Below are 17,333 nucleotides of genomic sequence, written 5' to 3' on the forward strand. Positions count from 1 at the left end.
CCAAGCCGGCCTCCTGCTGGAGACTCTGCCCCCTCCTCTGAGCTCTCGAGCCACATTGGCCCCTGCCACGTCCCCCACCGTCCCTCCCCCGACCTCCATCACCACCACCACACAGAACATGCATTGACCTGGCCTTGTCCTCCACGCCTCCACTTAATTAATTACCAGCTCATCAGTGTGGCCTTCCTAACTCCCCACCCCCTTTCCTATTCTGCTCTTCTGCTTTGCAGCACTTAACACAATTCTAATTACATACTTCTTCCGTCAGTGATTTACTATCTGTAATGAGTGGTTAATAAGGGATTGTCCGCTCAACTTTGTGTCTTTCCACAATGCAAGAATTTATTAGAGTAAATTGAGAGGATCTTGCCGCAAGCAACTGAGGTCCAGGAAGGGCAGTAACAGCCCAGCGTTCCTTTACAGAGACTCAATCAAACATCACACATTAAACCATATGAGTATCATAAAAACGTATTAATTAACACCAAACACGGCATTCAATATACAAGGGGTTACGAACAAAAGTCCACAAAGACCTTGGCATGGTCCAGCTGAAGAGGACAGGGAGAAGCATGGGAACCAGCAAGGGGACCAGCAGCATGTTGTCCTCTCTCTGGAATGGCTCGCTGGCATCAGTGTTCCTTCCTCTCTCTGTTTTATGCTGCTTTCACATCTTATCCAGGTCTGCAGTTGTGCTGTCTGATTATCTCTGGGTGTGTCTGTGGTTTTAGTGGTTTTGGGCATTCCATAGGTGTTCCTTTAAGGCTTTGTCAGTTATACCCATAACTCCATTTTCTTTTGCTGCGTCCTTAGCATGAGTTCTTCTGTTTTGTATGCTCTCTGCACTATCTTTTTCCCCTCCTTAGACCATAAATTCCAAGAGGGCAGGGACTGTGTCTATCTCATTCACAGTCATAGCAAATTTCTGGAAGTTAAGTGCCGTAAATATCTGTTGAATGGATAGATGCGGCTGTTCCAAGGAAGGAAGGAATGAATGGATGAGTGGGTGTGAGGGAATGAATGAAGGTGAGAAGGAATGTAAGATGGTGCTTCCATCCATTAAACACTGGGGGACAATGTTCATCTTGTCAGAGGTGGTCCACAGACTGTTTCTTACTGTGGATTCTAAGACTAGGGAGAGTTGACGGTGCTGAGCACTTGCTCTGGTTGCCCTGAGCAATCAGAGAGGACTTCATGGAGGCAGAGTGTGGGTGTTTCCAGCTCCCCAAGCAGAGGAAATGCACAAGGCAAAAAGGAGTTCACTCAAGAGGGCGTGTGGCAATCCTATGGTTGTCTGAGGAGACAAAGTCCCTGTTTGCTGGTTATTTCGAAGTTAAACAGTAACTTGGATGTTATGGGAACTGGTTGAATTGAGTCTGAACCTCAACTATTTCAAAAATGGGCTAGGCTGCTTGATCAAAGCCTTAGAGTCAATGGCACAGCTTTCTCCTTCCTGGGCCTGCTGACGGGGACCTGGCCTGACACCTCACAGAAGGCCCCCAGTAAAGTGTCAGCTCACCTCACCCAAGCCAGGGCAGCTTTCAGAGAAAGTCCCCACTACACTCTAAGCCTAGATTCTTATCATGAAATAAAGCAATTGGTTTGAAGTCCCTATCATCTCTGACATTTCATAATTCCAAGATTCCCAGTCTGTCCTTCTTGCTAGAGAACTGGGCAATCCAGTTGGGCCAGTGGCAGGGCCCCAGGTGAGAGGCTCAGAGACTGAAATCTGGGCCTCTGCTTGAAAGGTCCTCAGTCTAGAAGGCTTGTGGGTCTTTTAATGACAAGGAAGGGGTGGATGTGAAACCTAGTAAGTGCTTGGTCCCTTTCTGCTGAATGAGCTAGCAAATTAATGAATAAATGAATGCATGAGTAAATAAATGGCCATGTGAATGGTCAGTAAGTCATGAGGGTCAAGGAAGGCTTTGTAGAGAAGATGCTGGAGCTGAGTCTAAAAAGGTTAGAACAAAGCCTGAAGCTGGTGAGGGGGGTGCAATGTTTCTAGAGGCTTCCTCTGGGCTTCTTCCTGGTCCCGCCTCCTCTTTCCACGTGACCAGGCTCTAGCAAGTGTGAAATCCAGGGGAACATTTTGCTCCCAGGTACTGACTCACCAGCGTTATTTACTATAACTTGCAGGCCAGGGCAAGATCCAGGTGAAAAGAGCTTTCCATCCCCAATCTTTCAAGGCCTCTCAAAACCTCTCTGGCACCCAGAGAACAGTGTATCCAGAGCTCAACCTGGAAGAGCACAGCCATGGTGCTCTGGGTTCCAGTGCTGGGAGTTCTGCTGGTGGCCATTGTGGGGTACCTGTGCGTGCTGGGGCTGCTTCGGCAACGCAGGCCCCAGGAGCCCCCTCTGGACAAGGGCTCCATACCATGGCTGGGCCATGCTGTGGCCTTCCGGAAGAATATGTTTGAATTCCTGAAGCACATGCGGGCCAAGCACGGGGATGTGTTCACGGTGCAGCTTGGGGGCCAGTACTTCACCTTTGTCATGGACCCCCTCTCCTTTGGCCCTATCCTCAAGGATGCGCAGAGAAAATTGGACTTTGTGGAGTATGCGGAAAAATTGGTGCTAAAGGTATTTGGATACCACTCAGTGCAGGGAGACCACCGGATGATACACTCAGCCAGCACCAAGCACCTCATGGGGGATGGCTTGGAGGATCTCAACAAAGTCATGCTGGACAGCCTGTCTTTGGTTATACTGGGGCCCACGGGCCGGAGTCCAGATGCCAGTTGCTGGCGTGAGGATGGCCTCTTTCACTTCTGCTACGACATCTTGTTCAAGGCTGGCTACCTGAGCTTGTTTGGCTACACAAAAGACAAGGAGCAAGACCTGCTACAGGCAGAGGAGTTATTCATCCATTTCCGCAAGTTTGACTGCCTGTTCCCCAGGTTTGTTTACTCTCTGCTGTGGCCCCGGGAGTGGCTAGAAGTGGGCCGGCTCCAGCGTCTCTTTCATAAGACACTCTCTGTGAAACACAACCTGGAGAAGGATGGCATAAGCAACTGGATATCCTACATGCTTCAGTTTCTGAGAGAGCAGGAAGTGGCTCCAGCCATGCAGGACAAGTTCAACTTCATGATGCTCTGGGCCTCCCAGGGGAACACAGGTCCTACCTCTTTCTGGGCCCTCCTGTTCCTCCTGAAGCACCCAGAAGCCATGCGAGCTGTGAGGAAGGAGGCCACACGGGTCCTGGGGGAGGCCAGGCTGGAGGCCAGGCAGTCTTTCAACTTCAAGGTCAGTGCCCTGCACCACACCCCAGTGCTGGACAGTGTGATGGAGGAGACACTACGGCTGGGGGCTGCACCCACCCTTCTCAGGGTGGTACACGGTGACCATACCCTGAAGATGGCCAGTGGGCAGGAGTACCGGCTCCGCAGTGGAGACATTGTGGCCCTCTTCCCTTACCTCTCAGTGCACATGGACCCTGACATCCACCCCGACCCCACTGCTTTCAAATATGATCGCTTCCTCAACCCCAATGGCAGCAGAAAAGTGGCCTTCTATAAGGCAGGCAAGAAGATCCACCACTATACCATGCCGTGGGGCTCAGGCGTCTCTATCTGCCCTGGGAGGTTTTTGGCCCTCAGTGAAATGAAGCTTTTTATTCTTCTCATGGTCACACACTTTGACCTGGAGCTGGTGGACCCTGATACACCTGTGCCACCTGTGGACCCCAAGCGTTGGGGCTTTGGCACCACACAGCCCAGCCACGACGTGCGCTTCCGCTACCGCCTGCAGCCTACTGAGTGAGCTCTGCCAGGGTGGCTGCAAGCGTGGCCAGAGGGGCTCCCTTGGGGTCTCCACCTCCTCTTGTCCCTCTGAAGCCCCAGACCCCCACTGACCACCCGTCCTTCTGGTTCTGTGGCACCCCCACCTCTGTCCTGGTTGCCCTCCTTGCTCTCTGGCCTCCTTCTAGTCATGTCACAGGCCTATTATTCTCTCTTTAAAACACCATCTCTCACAGTGGGTTCTGTGGAACTCTTCTCTCCTAGGAAGTCGAGGGGAAGGGAAATATCTGTGGGCAACTCAGTTAGGGAGATAACGCATGCCTTGACAAGTCCTGTGGTACAGAAACTGGTTACTGTGAGAAACGCAGCATCTTGCAAATGTTAGCCTCCACCCTCCCATCCCACCTTATTTTTTTCCTCAACAACTATTCCACATCCTGCAGAATTCAGGTTCTAGAACAGTCTCATCCAATAGCAATATGAGACAAGCCCTAGGTGTAATTTTTAATTTCATAGTTGACATGTTTTTTAAAAAGTAAAAACAAACAGGTGAAATTCATTTTAATAAGTATTTTACTTACTCCAATATATCCAAAATATTAACATTTCAACATGTAATCAATACAAAAATATTAATGAAATGTCTTTACATATTTTTTTTGTATTGTCTTCAAAATCCGGTATGTACTTTTTACCCTTGCAGGATGTCTCAATTCAGACTAGCCACATTCTAAGTGCTCAGTTGCCATGTGTGGCTCGTGGCTAGCATATTGAATAGAGTAGGTCTAGAGAAATGCTGCCCTTCCTGTAGGAGTTGTTCAAGGTCTCTCCTCAGTGCCTTCATCTCCCCTCTGCACCCCACCTCTGGGTGATCTCAACCCCTCTCTTGGTTTCCATAACTATTGCTAAGCCCAGAGCTGTCTCCTAACTCCAGACCCCCAATTTCCTCATGGGGGTCTCACAGCATCTCTGACTCAGTTTGGGCCCATGCAGAACTCAGCAGCAGCATCTGTTCCCCCACCTCTGCCCTGAACCACCCCCTTCTCCTGATTTCCCTGCCTCTCTCTCCTCAGGACATCACCACTCCTCCCATCCCCCAAGGCAGATACGGTGGAGACACCCTCTCCTCCTCCCTGTCTCTCACCCTCATATAACCAGGCCCCAGCTATGTCAGCTTAACCCTCTGTGGTGCCTCTGAAACATGTCCCCCCGTCCCCACCCCACTGCCATTCCTATAGCTCAGAACTCAGCATTTCTCTCCATATCAGTTCCCCCTGCTGCCAGAGATCCTTTTCCAAAAGTGCCTCTGATTGTCACTCTTTACTTTACTGGCTCCCCATCACCTCCACACACCTGACATTTAAGTTTTGCCACAGCTGGTCCCCAAATTTTCAATACAGGGCAGTTCACTTCCGCCAACATCTGTTATGTGTCGTTGCTGTGTCCTGGTTTCCTCCTGCTGCCGTCTGCTCCATACAGGAGCCCATAGGGCTTGATTCCTTATTCCTTCACCTCTGACCCTCAATTCCATAGATGTAGATTAAATTATAGAAACCTGATTTCCAGTCTCATCTAATTTGCTTTGTGTTCTCAAATCATTTTCTTCCCCTCCCTGCCCTTACTCAGCTTTCCAGCGTATGAAATGGAGACAATCCCTGTTGCCAGGCATGCTTACCAGGGCTGGGAGAGGGGGAGAGGGTGCTGCTGGCAGGGCCCCAGCAGGGGCTGGGACATAAGGGAAAGTGACTGTAGGAGCTGGTATAGGGTCCTGGAGAAGGGAGGCCTGGGCAATATGGATCCCCTGCAAGAACCACCCGGTGGGGTTTCTCTCTGCTACTCCTATCCCACATCTCTGACTGGCCTCTTCCTTTCTCTTGAGGTTGCCTGTTCTTCCTTGAGTTTTGCCAGGATAATAGACTACTAGAGGGGGCAGGGGCCTGGGCTGGGGGCAGGGGTCTGTCCCTACTAACTATGTGACTCTGGGCCAGAGCCTGCCTTTCTCTGAGTCTAGCTACCCCAAGACGATGACATCTGCCTGGAGCCTGATAGAGATCTGACTGACTAGGTGAAGCCAAGATATCCCATCCTATTCCACAAGGGGGCAGGAGCACAAGAAGGGTCGTGTGGGGAGCACAGGAGAGGGAGAAGGGGGCTGGGAGGCCAGGAGTCATCCATAAGGAACTTACCAACAACTTCCCCACAGAGCTAGGCCCTGTGCCAGAGGAGGTGTGGGGATAGGAGCAGAGATGCAGGGCCTTCACACATCTCCTTGGCTCTGCCCAGACCGAGGTGCTACATGCTTCCTTTCCCCACATCCAAAGGAATATGGACCAGGAGCCTGGCCTGTGGACAGGCTGGGGCAGGGCTGAGGACCCACGTGCACTAAGTCAGGCCCAAGAGGTCTCAGCTGAGAGCGACCTTGTGCAGATCTCCCAGGAACTTCATGGATCCTGTGGTCCATTTGAGGGTATGCAGGTGAGGTGAATATAAGTGTACCATCCACAGTCAGGGATGTCCACCAGTGAGCCCCCCCGATCAGACTGTGCACCTAGAGGCCACTGCCCACGTGCCAGCAGGGGAGTGGCCCATATCACATGTAGTTCCATGTCCCTGGCATGGGGACTGCTAAAGACACCCTCTACAAGAGCCACACTTCCTTCCCTGGCAGAGGCCTCAAGGCAGGAGGAAGACAGAGACCCCCCAAGGATACAGCTAGGCACTGTCTGTCCTGACGCAATTCCTCATTTCTGTACCAAATTTTTTCTCCCTCAGAGAAAAGCCCACTCAGTGTTTTCTCTCTGAGGATATCTTATAGAAAAGCAAGATCAAGCATGGCATGCCAATGGTGGAACTGCAGGCACGAGGGAAAGAAAAGAGATGTTGTTTTCATAGGCAGTAACTATTGTGAATGCTCACACCACACTTCACAGGGTGGAGGGTGGGCAGCCCTGGTCCCAGGCAGAGCCATGCCTGCCTTTCTCCCTGGTCAGTGGGGTAAGAGGCCACCCTGCCGCAGAGCCTGAAGGCCAAGAGAATCCTGGGGACTTTCCTGAGACCCCTGGGGGAGGCTTGGGCAGTGCAGGCAGGGAGCTAGGCAGGCCTTTGGGCAGACAGAGAGCAGTAGGAGGGACCAAGGTCCAGGCTGGAAAATAAGGTGGGGATGGAGAGGGCTCTGTCCTGTCCCGGGCTGTGAAAGCCCATCACCAACTGACTCCTTGAGCAGTGCCAGCATGCCTTCTCGCAAACAGTGCTGCAGTCAGAACCCACATTATGGTCAGCTGCACTACCTGGCAACCAAGACAGTGAGAGGAACCAGTGGGTGGCCTGTGGCCAGCCCTTCTCCTCCCCTTTGGGCACAGGCTTCATGGCACTTCTTATATACCTGTTGTTTGCAGATACCACACACCTCCACTTACATAGCTAGAGAAAGACTCATAGGAACATATAAAAAACCCGTGGGCACATACCCAGAGCAACGTGGACTCAGTGACACATTCATGTCAGATTCACACACACAGTCACTTACTACACACAGCCCACACAGCAACACAGATATACGCACACAGACTTCACACACACACACACACACAAATCTGCCAGTGCTGGTGAGAAGCCCTGTTAGGTGTCCCTTGCCTGGCATACCTTGCCCCATCCCATCTGAGCTTCATGGGCACAAAGTCAGGGACTCTGGCCTGGGACCAAGTCAGGGACCTAGACCCTGTTGATACAGCTCAGGCTGTACCTCACCAGTCTGGTTGCCATGTGGGAAGACTGAGGTCCCTTGTGGGGCAAGATTTCAGGAGCCCTAAAATAGAACCCTGTGCCCGACATCCTCAAACAAATCACCATCTTCAGCTCCAGAGCTTCATTTCCCAGGGGACCAAGGGAGCTCAGAGTCCTTCCATATAGTGGGGAGTCTGGGACCTTATGGAGAGAGAACTAAAGGCACTAGAACTGAAAGAGATGGTGGGGGTGGCAGAGACAGAGAGAAAAATCAGCAAGGTCAACTCAGGCAACATCCACGGACAGCCCGGCTCATGACACACGTGCTGTGACTGGACCATCCATTGAAGCTCAGGGGAAGACAAGAAGGAGCAGGCAGAATACTGAGCACCTGCTCAATTCTCTATCCATCCATTTGTTCATTCAAAAAAATACTTAGTGAGTACCTACTACAGTCTGAGCTCTTTCTTAAGCACGAGGGATGCAGATTTTACACACAGCAACATCCCTGCTCTCCTGGAGCTTACATTCGCCCAGCCACGTGTTCTCCGGTCCTCCATTCCATCTACCTAAAAGTTTCCTTCTGAGCACTACTGTCTGCCAGGATCTGTGCTGGGTTTTGCAGGACAGACATGGCAAGATCTGGGCAGATTGTGCCAGGTGGTTCTGGGAGGAGGGGGAAAGCAATGAATGCTTTAGAAGCTCAGGAAAGAGAGAAGTCACTGTGGGCCAGGGGCTCCCTGAAGAAAGGCTTCTCAGTGGATGTGCCAGCGGGCAGGGAGGATGCCAACCACTGGAGACGTGAAGAGAAAAGCACCCAGGCAGGGCATATAAGTCAGGAATCCTTAGATTGCAAGTAACGAAACACTGCCACCCCAAATTGGAAAGGACTTTATTGATTTGTATAACTGCCAAGTCCAGGATTGGCATGAGCTTCAGCTGTGCCTTAGATTCTGGGGCTCAAACACCGCCCCCAGTGTCTGCTCACTCACTGTGCTATCACATCACCTGAATTCGAGTTGATGGAGGAGCAGCTCCAGACCTCACATCCTCTCGGCTTCAGTTTCATGCCTCTGTTCTAGTAAGTTCCAGTGGCATTACATTTCACAAGCTCTGCCTGAGTCATGTCCCCACCCCAAATGAATCACTGTGCCAGGGAACTGGTCCCATGCTGCCCAAGTCCCATGCTCTACCTGACCTCTAGCCTAAGCACAGGGAAAAGTGACTCAGAAGTGGTTTCCCAGAGCAAGTGGGATTCAGTTACAAGACAAGGGTGAAGGGATACCTGGTTGGAAAATGATCCCTGTGACATGAGGGAGTCGGCAAGCATAAAAGCACAGAGGTGGGAATGTGTGGGAAACATCAAGGGGTGCCTGGCGTCCAGGAAATGAAAACGGGAATGGAGGAGGAGAAGGGTAGAATGGTGTACGGGATTCTGCTTGTGAAAGCTCCAGCCTTGAAGTTGGACAAAGATTTTGGACTTGACTGTACAGGTCCCAGGGAGCCCTGAAGGCTCCTGAGAGGGGATATGGGAGGCAGAGGGAGGCGTATCCTCCTGAACCCCCAGAAACACATGTTCACTCTGCCTCCTACCTGCAGGCTCCCACGCTCCTAGGCGGAGTACCTCCAGCCCCTCCTGACTGCCAGACCTACAGCCACCATCAAGGCTGCAATATTAAACAATATAGCAACAGTATTTCCCCACTGAGCTACAGGGAAGGGGGCAGACTGGTAGGTGGCGGGCCTTCGGCTACTCTGAAGGACATGGGCGTGATGCCTGAGGATGTCATGATCACTCTGGCTGCTGGGTGCAGATTAGATGATAGGGGAGCATGACGATAGGAAGTGCAAAGATCACTTGGGAAACTATTGCAGCAATTCAGACAAGATAATATGGTGTCCTGGAAGGTAATGAAGAAAGTGGAGGAAGAAGGTGGGGGTGAGAAAATGCTGCTGATGTCTGAGAACTGAGAACTGACCACTGGGTTTAGCAACATGGTCACTCAGGCCCTCGGAGAGAGGACTTTTGGTGGATGCCCAACTGAGCTGGGTCCCATGTGCTGTCACCAGACTGTGGTATGGCCACCCAGGCTTAATTTTTCCCCATGTCCCCCGTGTTGGGGGAGTCTTCAGCTTGCCTTTCCCCAAGGTCATTCATGCTGGTCATTTCTCCTTGGGGAGTGAGCCTGGTACTCTCAGAACAGCTGGACGGTGGGGCCTGGGCAGGGCGAGGTGTCTGTTGCCGTCTGAGCACTGCGGCCAGGAAAGCCTTCAGGTACTGGCGGAAGCGACGGCTGGAGAAGGCATAGAGGATGGGGGTAAAGCAGCAGTGAAGGAAGGCGATGCTCTCTGTCACCTGCAGTGCATAGTCCAGGTGTTGGCTGACCTCGCAGTCCCCAAAGACTTTCAGGTCCAGCAGTGAGTGGAGAAACAAGGTGAGGTTGTATGGGAACCATAGCACAAAGAAGGCCACCACCAGGGCTATGGCTATCCTCAGAGCCCGGCCCTGGCCTGGGGGCCTCAGCCTGATCAGGACAGAGCCAATGCGGGAGTAGAAGAAGATCATGGCAAGGAGGGGAAGGAGAAATCCCAGGAGGTTCTGCTGGAAGCGGAGGAAGAGCTTCCAAATGGTCCCATGCCCTCCAAAATCAGCATGGCAGCTCCACACACCCGTGGGGTATTCATGTGTCTGCACAAAGACCATGTCAGGGATGGAGATGGCCAAGGCCACAGCCCATACTATGGCAGCAAGGAGTAGGCTCCTGGCCCGGGTCCTCAGCCTGAGGTGAGGTTGAGCATGGACGATCTCCAGGTACTTGCCCAGGCTCATGCAGCTAATGAAGAAGATGCCACTGTAGAAGTTAATGGTATAAAGGGTGCTCACCATCTTGCACAAAAAACTCCCAAAGACCCAATGCCAGGCCACGGAGATGCCCCAGAAGGGCAGTGTCACCACAAATAAGAGGTTGGAGATGGCTAGATTTAGCAGATAGACCTCAGTCATCCGCCTGCGAGGCACATACCAGAGCAAGATCACTAGAAGAAGCAGGTTCCCGCCCAGGCCCAGCACAAAGATCAGGCTGTAGAAGACTGGCAGGAAGACTTTGCCAAAGGACACCACCTCATCTTTCCTGCAGAGCATGAAGGCCACATCCTCCAGGTAGTACTCGTAGTCATAGAAGGAGCTGCTGTTCTCAGAACTAGTGACTTCAGTGGTGAGTGGCAGAGGGGAGGTGGTGGCAGCCATATTGGGCGGACAGTCCTGGAGCTCTGCAGACCAGAGAGTAGCGTGAGAGAAATAAGATGAAACCAGGCATCCCTACTCTCTCCAAACCCACTTTTGCTACTGCTCTAGGATGTCCAAGAGACTGGCTTTAAGCTTTCTTTACTTCTATCACCTGAGGATTTCCCTTGCTTTTGTTATTTTTACAGTATTTCATTTATAAATATTTAGTTTTATGTCAATATTTTCATTTATAAATATTTACTATTTTAAGAATATTTTATCCAGTATTTCTAGGTTTGCAGCAGAAAGGTGTGATCCATCATGTTGATAGACTCAGAATCTAGTAAATCTTTCCATCCCTCAGTTTCCCCATCTTTAAAATAATAATAATAATAGCGCCTACTTTGTGGGGTTCTTATGAGGCTCAAATGTGATAATTCACATGGAGCACTTCAAGCTCTACGAAGAGTGCCCAGAACTGAGTAGGCACTTGATAAATGTTAGCTTACGTTATTGCTTTGCCCAAAACTGAGTCCATCATCTTCCTACTATCTTCTCCTTTCCTGTTCCATCTAACTGAATGGAATGATTAACGGCTCAGTCACATAAGGCTGAAATGTGGGAGACACCCAGATGCCCTCCTCACCCCCTTCACCATACCCTGTGAGTCTTTACCTCCTTACTGCCTTTTGAGTATGTCCACTATCTCCAAGTCCCATAAAAATACATTTATACAAGTGGCACTCTTTTAATAAAATTAAGAAAAATGAAATATATATACTCTGAAGGAGTTCAAAGAGATGAAAGGGAAAGCAAGAGAATGACAGGCACAGGATTCAAGACAGCAGCTGCCTGGGCAGGAGAAGCCAGCGGCATGGGATGGGGGCAGGTCACTGTCTATGGTCAAGTTCCCTCTGGGGCAGTGGTTTCCCAGGTTTTAACTGTATTATTAAAAATAATTTTTAAAAGAGAGCCTCACATGAACCAGTGATAGAGTCTGTCATGAACCAAGGATTATGCTCAATCCTGTTCTGTGTTCCAGAAGGAGAGAGACATAAGATTGTTCCCCAGTGGGGAAGAGGGTTTGGGGAGAAGAGAGGAAGGAGATAAAAAAGAACACATGGCTCAAGCAGGCAAGCATGCACAGCCACCAGAGTGGGGCCTGTAGGCTGGTGAGGACAACGGGCCACAAACTGAGAAATACAAATCACCTCCACCTTGTAGCTCTGCATTTTACTTTTTATTTTTTGATTCAAGTGAGATTGAACTTTTTAATATGTTCAATGCCAGTTTATATTTCCTCTGTAAATGATTTATTGTTTTAAGGGGTGGGATTCTCATTTTATAAGAGGATTTAAATAGTAAGGATTTTAGCTTTTTGCATATATATTGCAAACATTTTCTCCAGTCCTTCCTGGTAAAAGTTCTATCTTTTTCCAGGTAGAATTTTGAAAGAAATGTTGACTGAGGCCTTTAGCTGACCCTTCTAGTATCCGTGACACTGTGACCTCACAGCTGAGGGAAATATCCAAAGCTACTGAGGCAGAACTCCTCCCAGGGGAGCCCTGGAGTCCTCCTACTCCTTGAGCTTCTGCCCTACCCTTGGGCTCCTGTCACATGGCATCTGGGCCAGATGTTGGAGAAAATCATACGCATGCCCTGTTGCCCCCCAGGAGCTCAGCCTGGGCAGCTTTATCTGACTGCCTTTATCTTGACTGGCCTCAGGAACTTGACCCTGTGCCTTCCTGTCTTGGTCCTCTATTTCCTTCCTGTGCATCTGGAGTCTCCTGTCCCTGAGCTCCTCCCTTTCCTGGGTAGCAGTAAGGACACCCCCAGTACATGTCTGGTGTTGGGAGTCTATGAGCTGCTGGGGTTGGAAGGAGGGCATGCTCCTCTGCACTTGGGCCTGATTAGGGATTATTAATCAGGAGTTGCCACTAATTAAACAGACCTTGATCCTGACCTGGGTTCTCAAAGTCCCTGACTTTTGCTTTAACAAACAACCAAGTCTGATGATTGCTTTGATCAAAGCCAGAGGTCAGGGTCAACATGTTTCATGGTTGGACCAGGCCACCTTTGTAAGGCCCCCTCCACCTGAAACACTCTATTCCCTTCCCTCTTGGGGCCTCTGGCCTCCTGACCTTTACTCTGGGAATCTTTCCAGGTCCTCTTGACTTCTGGGGCCACCAGCCCCTCCCATCACTTTTACCACTAATACCAAGGACAACAGCAATCAGCACCCCATGTGCACATGACAATTGGCCAGGCACCTTCATATCCACCTTGGTAGTCTTGTAAGGCAAACCAGGAAGGAAATGTCAGTGCCACTAACCCAGGAGCAAAGCAACTTTTCCACAATCATATAGGAAGTCACTGGATGAGCTGCATCTGAATCCTGGGGCTTCAGAGTCCAGGAGCAGTGTCTTGTCCCCTGTCCCATCTCATCTTCCACCTTTCTTCTGCCCCATCCAGCAGTTACCAAAGGGGCCACTGGAGGAAGGTGTAATTTGGGCTCAGGAAGTCTTGTCTTGGTTGCCCAGGATATTGCCTTCATCAGCTGGTGAGCCTCTGTAGATTCCACTGTCAATGCCCCAAAAACTTTATTGAGCCTCCTTGCAAAACGCAGCCTCCCTATGGTTGGCAGAATAATAGCTCCCCAAAGGTATCCACATCCTAGTCCCTGAAACCTGTGAATATGTTGCCTTATATATCAAAAGAGACTTTGCAGATGTGATTAAGTTAAAGATCTTGAGATGGGGATTATTTAGGTGGGCCCAATGTAATCACAAGGGTCCTGAAGAGGAACGCAGGAGTGTCCAAATCAGAAAAGAAGACGGTGGCAATGGATACAGAGATCAGAGTGATGCAGCTACAAGACAATGAATGCAGCCAGCCTCTAGAAGCTAAAAGAGGCAAGCAACAGATTCTCTCCCCTGGGCCTCCAGAAGGAATGCAGCCCTGCTGACTCATTTTAGATTTCTGACCTCTAGAACTTTAAGATAATAAATTTATGTTGTTTTAAGCCACCAAATTTGTGGTAATTGGATACAGTGGCAATAGGTAATACACTTCCTGTGACCCTTTTGCCCTCAGAACCTCAGACTGAGGGAGTGAGAGTGCATTGTGTCCACCTCCTTCTTGCAGGTATGGAAACTGAGACCCAAAGAAGAGGAACAACTCGTGCAAAGCGTGCAGTGAGTAGTCAGTGGCTGCACTGAGCCATCACCTCGTGTTCCTGACTGCCCTTCAGGTCTCTGTTACCCCATCCCTAACTGTCCCTCTAGCCTAGTCTGTTTTTCCTTTTCTGTCTTCACTACTTTTCCTTATTGCGTGAGTTCATTTGGCCTATCCAGCAACACCTTGAGAGGAATGAATGGGAGTATCAGTTATTTACTTCCTAGTACAGATTAGCAGGTAGTAAGGCAACCCAGATGAAGCTCTGCAGTGGAACCTCTGGGGAACCCAGAGAAATATACAGAGGTCACAGAGGGAGGCTCCGAGGAGGAGGGACAGCAAGGCCACGGTCAGCTGAGCTTCCCCTACGATGCAGCCAAGGGCACAGAGGCAAACCACAGCTTATCTCTGGGGAAATAACATCATCCTCTTGGTGCCTTCCTGAGGCTGCTGACCTGGGCTGGCTCCAGCTTTGACTTAGCAAGAACCTCTGGCTAGTGAGTAATGTCTCCTCCTGAGGATCCAGGGCTCACCTCCCAAGGCCTCTCAGAGAAGTCGCCACTGAGGCATCAGAGAGAGGATATTGCTACGTCCATCTAGTCAGGGAGGCAGTCATGTTAGTTGAGCTCCTTCTGTGAGCTCACATGTAATTTTCTCATTTAATCCTCACCACAGTTCTGGGAAGCAGTACGATTATGATCCCCGTTTTCCAGATGAGGAAACTGAGGCTTGGAGAGTTGAAGCCCAGTTGCCCATGGCTTCACATCAGCAAATGATGGACCCAGGATTGGATGGCCCTAACAACAAAAGGTAGAACTGGTGACCTTTTTCCCCCAGATCCCCCTTTCAACATGGACCAAACTTGAATTTGAAGGATGAGCCTCTGATAGTAGGACTTCTGGTCTCAGCAACAAATAGCAGAGAGGATTCAAAGTGAGCAATGTGCTGTAGCTGGCTCCTACAGGCTTGTGAGAGCCAGTTATGCAACATCTGGGAGGCATTCAACAAATGGTCATGAATTAACTAATTCTGCATTCAGTGATGTTAATTTGGTAGCTTGAAATTGGTCATGGTGGGAATATTTACAGCAAGGTAAATTCTACCAATTGGAGCTCCCCTTCTCTCCTGCATGTGCCTCCCCTCTCCGCCCCATCACTGAGTGCTGGTTGTTAAACCTTTGCCAGCATACCTGATCAGGATCCTGTGGACCTTGACCAAACCCTGCCTGTCTCGCTATCTCCCACCACCTTCCCTCTTCCATCTTCCACGTCAATCCCACAGCTGCCCTCCTCCCCAGCCAAGAGCCCTTGAGGGCAGGGTCACATGCAGGCTCCCTCCCATGCTGAGTGTGCTGCCCACAGCGCAGCTGAGACCAGTGAACAAATAAACAAGATCAAATGTGACCCTAAGAGGCCACACCAGCTTTCAGAATATAAGACCAAGAATAACATTTGAGATCACTTCTAATGAACAATAATGTTACTGGCTTCCTTACAATCTGGAAATCATATCCTTTAAAATGCAACCTAAATCCTCCCCTCCCAGAAGCCTGCCCAGCCCACTGACCTGGTGCAACCTGTGCCCCAGCCCCTCAGTCACTCACAGAAGGTCTCTTCTCGGCCTTAGTAGCCACTTCCTGAAAGTAGTCACTTTTGAGGATCACTTGCCTCCTGTGCTAGACTGGGGATTCCCAGGGGTTGGAACTCACCAGCACAGGGCTGGCATCTGAGAGGCATTCAACAAATGATCGTGGAATTAATCAGCACAGTCACTTCTCTCCCTCCCTTCTCTTGCTTCATTTCTCCCTTGACAGGTTATCTGCCTCCCCTACTATGCCCTGGACACAGCTGAACCAAGACCCCTCCTTCTGTGGGTTGTTTCCTCAGCCTTTGCCAGCTCTGCCCCCGCGGCCTTGGGAGCCTGTGACCATCAAGCATGACGGGCCCGGAGTCCCCACTGTTCCCACTTGAGCAATGGCCCAGTGCTGCCTCCAGCTGGCAGAGGCTCCCTGGACCAGTGTCATGGAATGTGCCCTGTGGCCACCCCCAGCTCCCTCCCTCAGGAGGCTCCCCTGACTGCTGTGGGAGGACTGGGGTGGAGATGGAGTCCCAAAGCCTGGAGTCCACCCTGGCTCTGCTTGGGAGTGGCCTCCCTCTGCCTATAACTGGCATTCCCATCCCGCATTCCTGACCCAGCTGTGGCTGGAAAAGTTGACAAAGGAATTGTGAAGTAACTCACACTCTGACCACAGTGTCCAGCTGCAGAAAGTGCTCTGGTGTTGGGGCAAATGTGGCAGAAAACTTGCCTTTAGGGGAACTGTAACAGTGTTGGGATCTCTCTATTTTCTTCCTCCTGGGTTTGGAAAAACACCAGGTATTAAACTCTACTGTGTATAATAACTACAAAAATAATAATACCCACCACTTACATAGCACTTACTGTGGGCCAAGCTCTGTTCTCAGAATTTTACATGCATTAATTCATTTCATCCTTGCAATAACACTCTGAGGCAGGTACTATTATTATCTCTATTTTACATATGAGGAAACTGAGTCACAGAGAGACTAGGAAACTTGCTGAAGGCCACACAGCTGGTAAGTAGCAGATCTGGGATTTGAACCCAGGCCCAGAGTCTGGGCCAGCTTATTAAAAGATACCTGTGAAGGATGGGGACTAGAGATGGAGAAGTGCAGACAGGCTACCATCACTCAGGAAGCCTGAATGGAAGGCTGACGGGGGTGGGGGGCTGGTGGTGCATGAATGGAAACAGGAAAAGGAACTGAGAGCCACACAAGGAAGACATGAGGAAAGAAGTCTAGTGCCACGACCATGGCACGCAGGGAGAGAACTCATGAATGACCAACTCAGGGGGCAGAGCCAGGTCTCGGCTTCACTGCTCAGTTTGGGATGTCCTTGGGCTTAAACTTTCAGGCCCTGTCAGCTCCAAGACAAAGTCAGGGCTTTCACCCTAGAGCCCTTGACTTCCACGAGTCCGTTTTCTCATCCACAAAATAAGTAATACTTACAGCAAAGGATTTTGTGCGGATTGAATCTAGTGCAATCATTATAACAGCTAAGACCATGGAGCCCTCCCTGATGATGTGCTGGGTGCTGGGGCAAGGAGCTTTACATATTTTAACTTATTTAATCTTCACATTTACCTTATAGAAGTTCGATACTATTAGCCCCATTTTACACTGAGGACACTGAGGCACAGAGAGGTTAGGGAACTGGGCCAAGGTCACAGAGCAAGTGAGTGGTAGAGCCAGGAACTGAAACCCAAGAGGCCATTCTCCTAAACAACTGTTACATTGCCTCTCAAAGGAAATAACAAGCCAGTTGTGGTCCCCTTATGTCAAGTTTCAAATGTACTAATGTACTTACGGTTCACAACAACCTTATGAGACAAGCACTATTGTTATTTCTATTTTACAAATGAGGAACTGAGGCTGAGAGAGGGAGAATAATGTGCC

At 50.2% G+C, this 17,333-nt stretch overlaps 2 protein-coding genes across 7 annotated transcripts in view; one reads left to right on the forward strand and one right to left on the reverse strand.

Annotated features, from left to right (window-relative positions):
* The first annotated feature begins 322 nt into the window (after positions 1–322).
* On the forward strand, positions 323–16,294 carry CYP8B1 (cytochrome P450 family 8 subfamily B member 1). Of its 2 annotated transcripts, XM_008532727.2 has the most exons (4): positions 323–3,243; positions 13,831–13,880; positions 14,536–14,670; positions 15,674–16,294. In XM_008532727.2, exons 1-4 carry the CDS (start codon positions 2,254–2,256, stop codon positions 15,828–15,830), a joined length of 1,332 nt encoding a protein of 443 aa, XP_008530949.2. In that variant the 5' UTR covers positions 323–2,253; the 3' UTR covers positions 15,831–16,294. The 2 variants fall into 2 exon arrangements, with proteins under 2 accessions (XP_008530949.2, XP_008530950.1); XM_008532728.2 differs by lacking the exons at positions 13,831–13,880; positions 14,536–14,670; positions 15,674–16,294 and having other exon boundaries at positions 2,254–5,296.
* The window catches only part of ACKR2 (atypical chemokine receptor 2), a 48,420-nt gene continuing 35,379 nt past the window's right edge, over positions 4,293–17,333 (reverse strand). Inside the window, exons 4-5 of one of the 5 annotated variants that reach the window (XM_070575711.1) lie at positions 16,099–16,212; positions 8,336–10,730 (exon numbers count right to left, since the gene is read on the reverse strand). In XM_070575711.1, coding sequence (XP_070431812.1) covers positions 9,553–10,707 — 1,155 coding nt within the window. In that variant the 5' untranslated portion in view covers positions 10,708–10,730; positions 16,099–16,212 and the 3' untranslated portion in view covers positions 8,336–9,552. Of the gene's footprint in view, positions 10,731–15,426; positions 15,727–16,098; positions 16,213–17,333 lie in introns of those variants that run through there. The other 4 variants (XM_008532725.2, XM_008532724.2, XM_070575710.1 and 1 more) reach the window with 4 other exon arrangements.

The sequence above is a fragment of the Equus przewalskii genome, chromosome 15 (assembly GCF_037783145.1).
Source record: "Equus przewalskii isolate Varuska chromosome 15, EquPr2, whole genome shotgun sequence".
NCBI lineage: Eukaryota > Metazoa > Chordata > Mammalia > Perissodactyla > Equidae > Equus > Equus przewalskii.

Coding starts and splice junctions, on each gene's coding strand:
- CYP8B1 (XM_008532728.2), top strand. CDS start 2,254: ATGGTGCTCTGGGTTCCAGTGCTGGGAGTTCTGCTGGTGGCCATTGTG.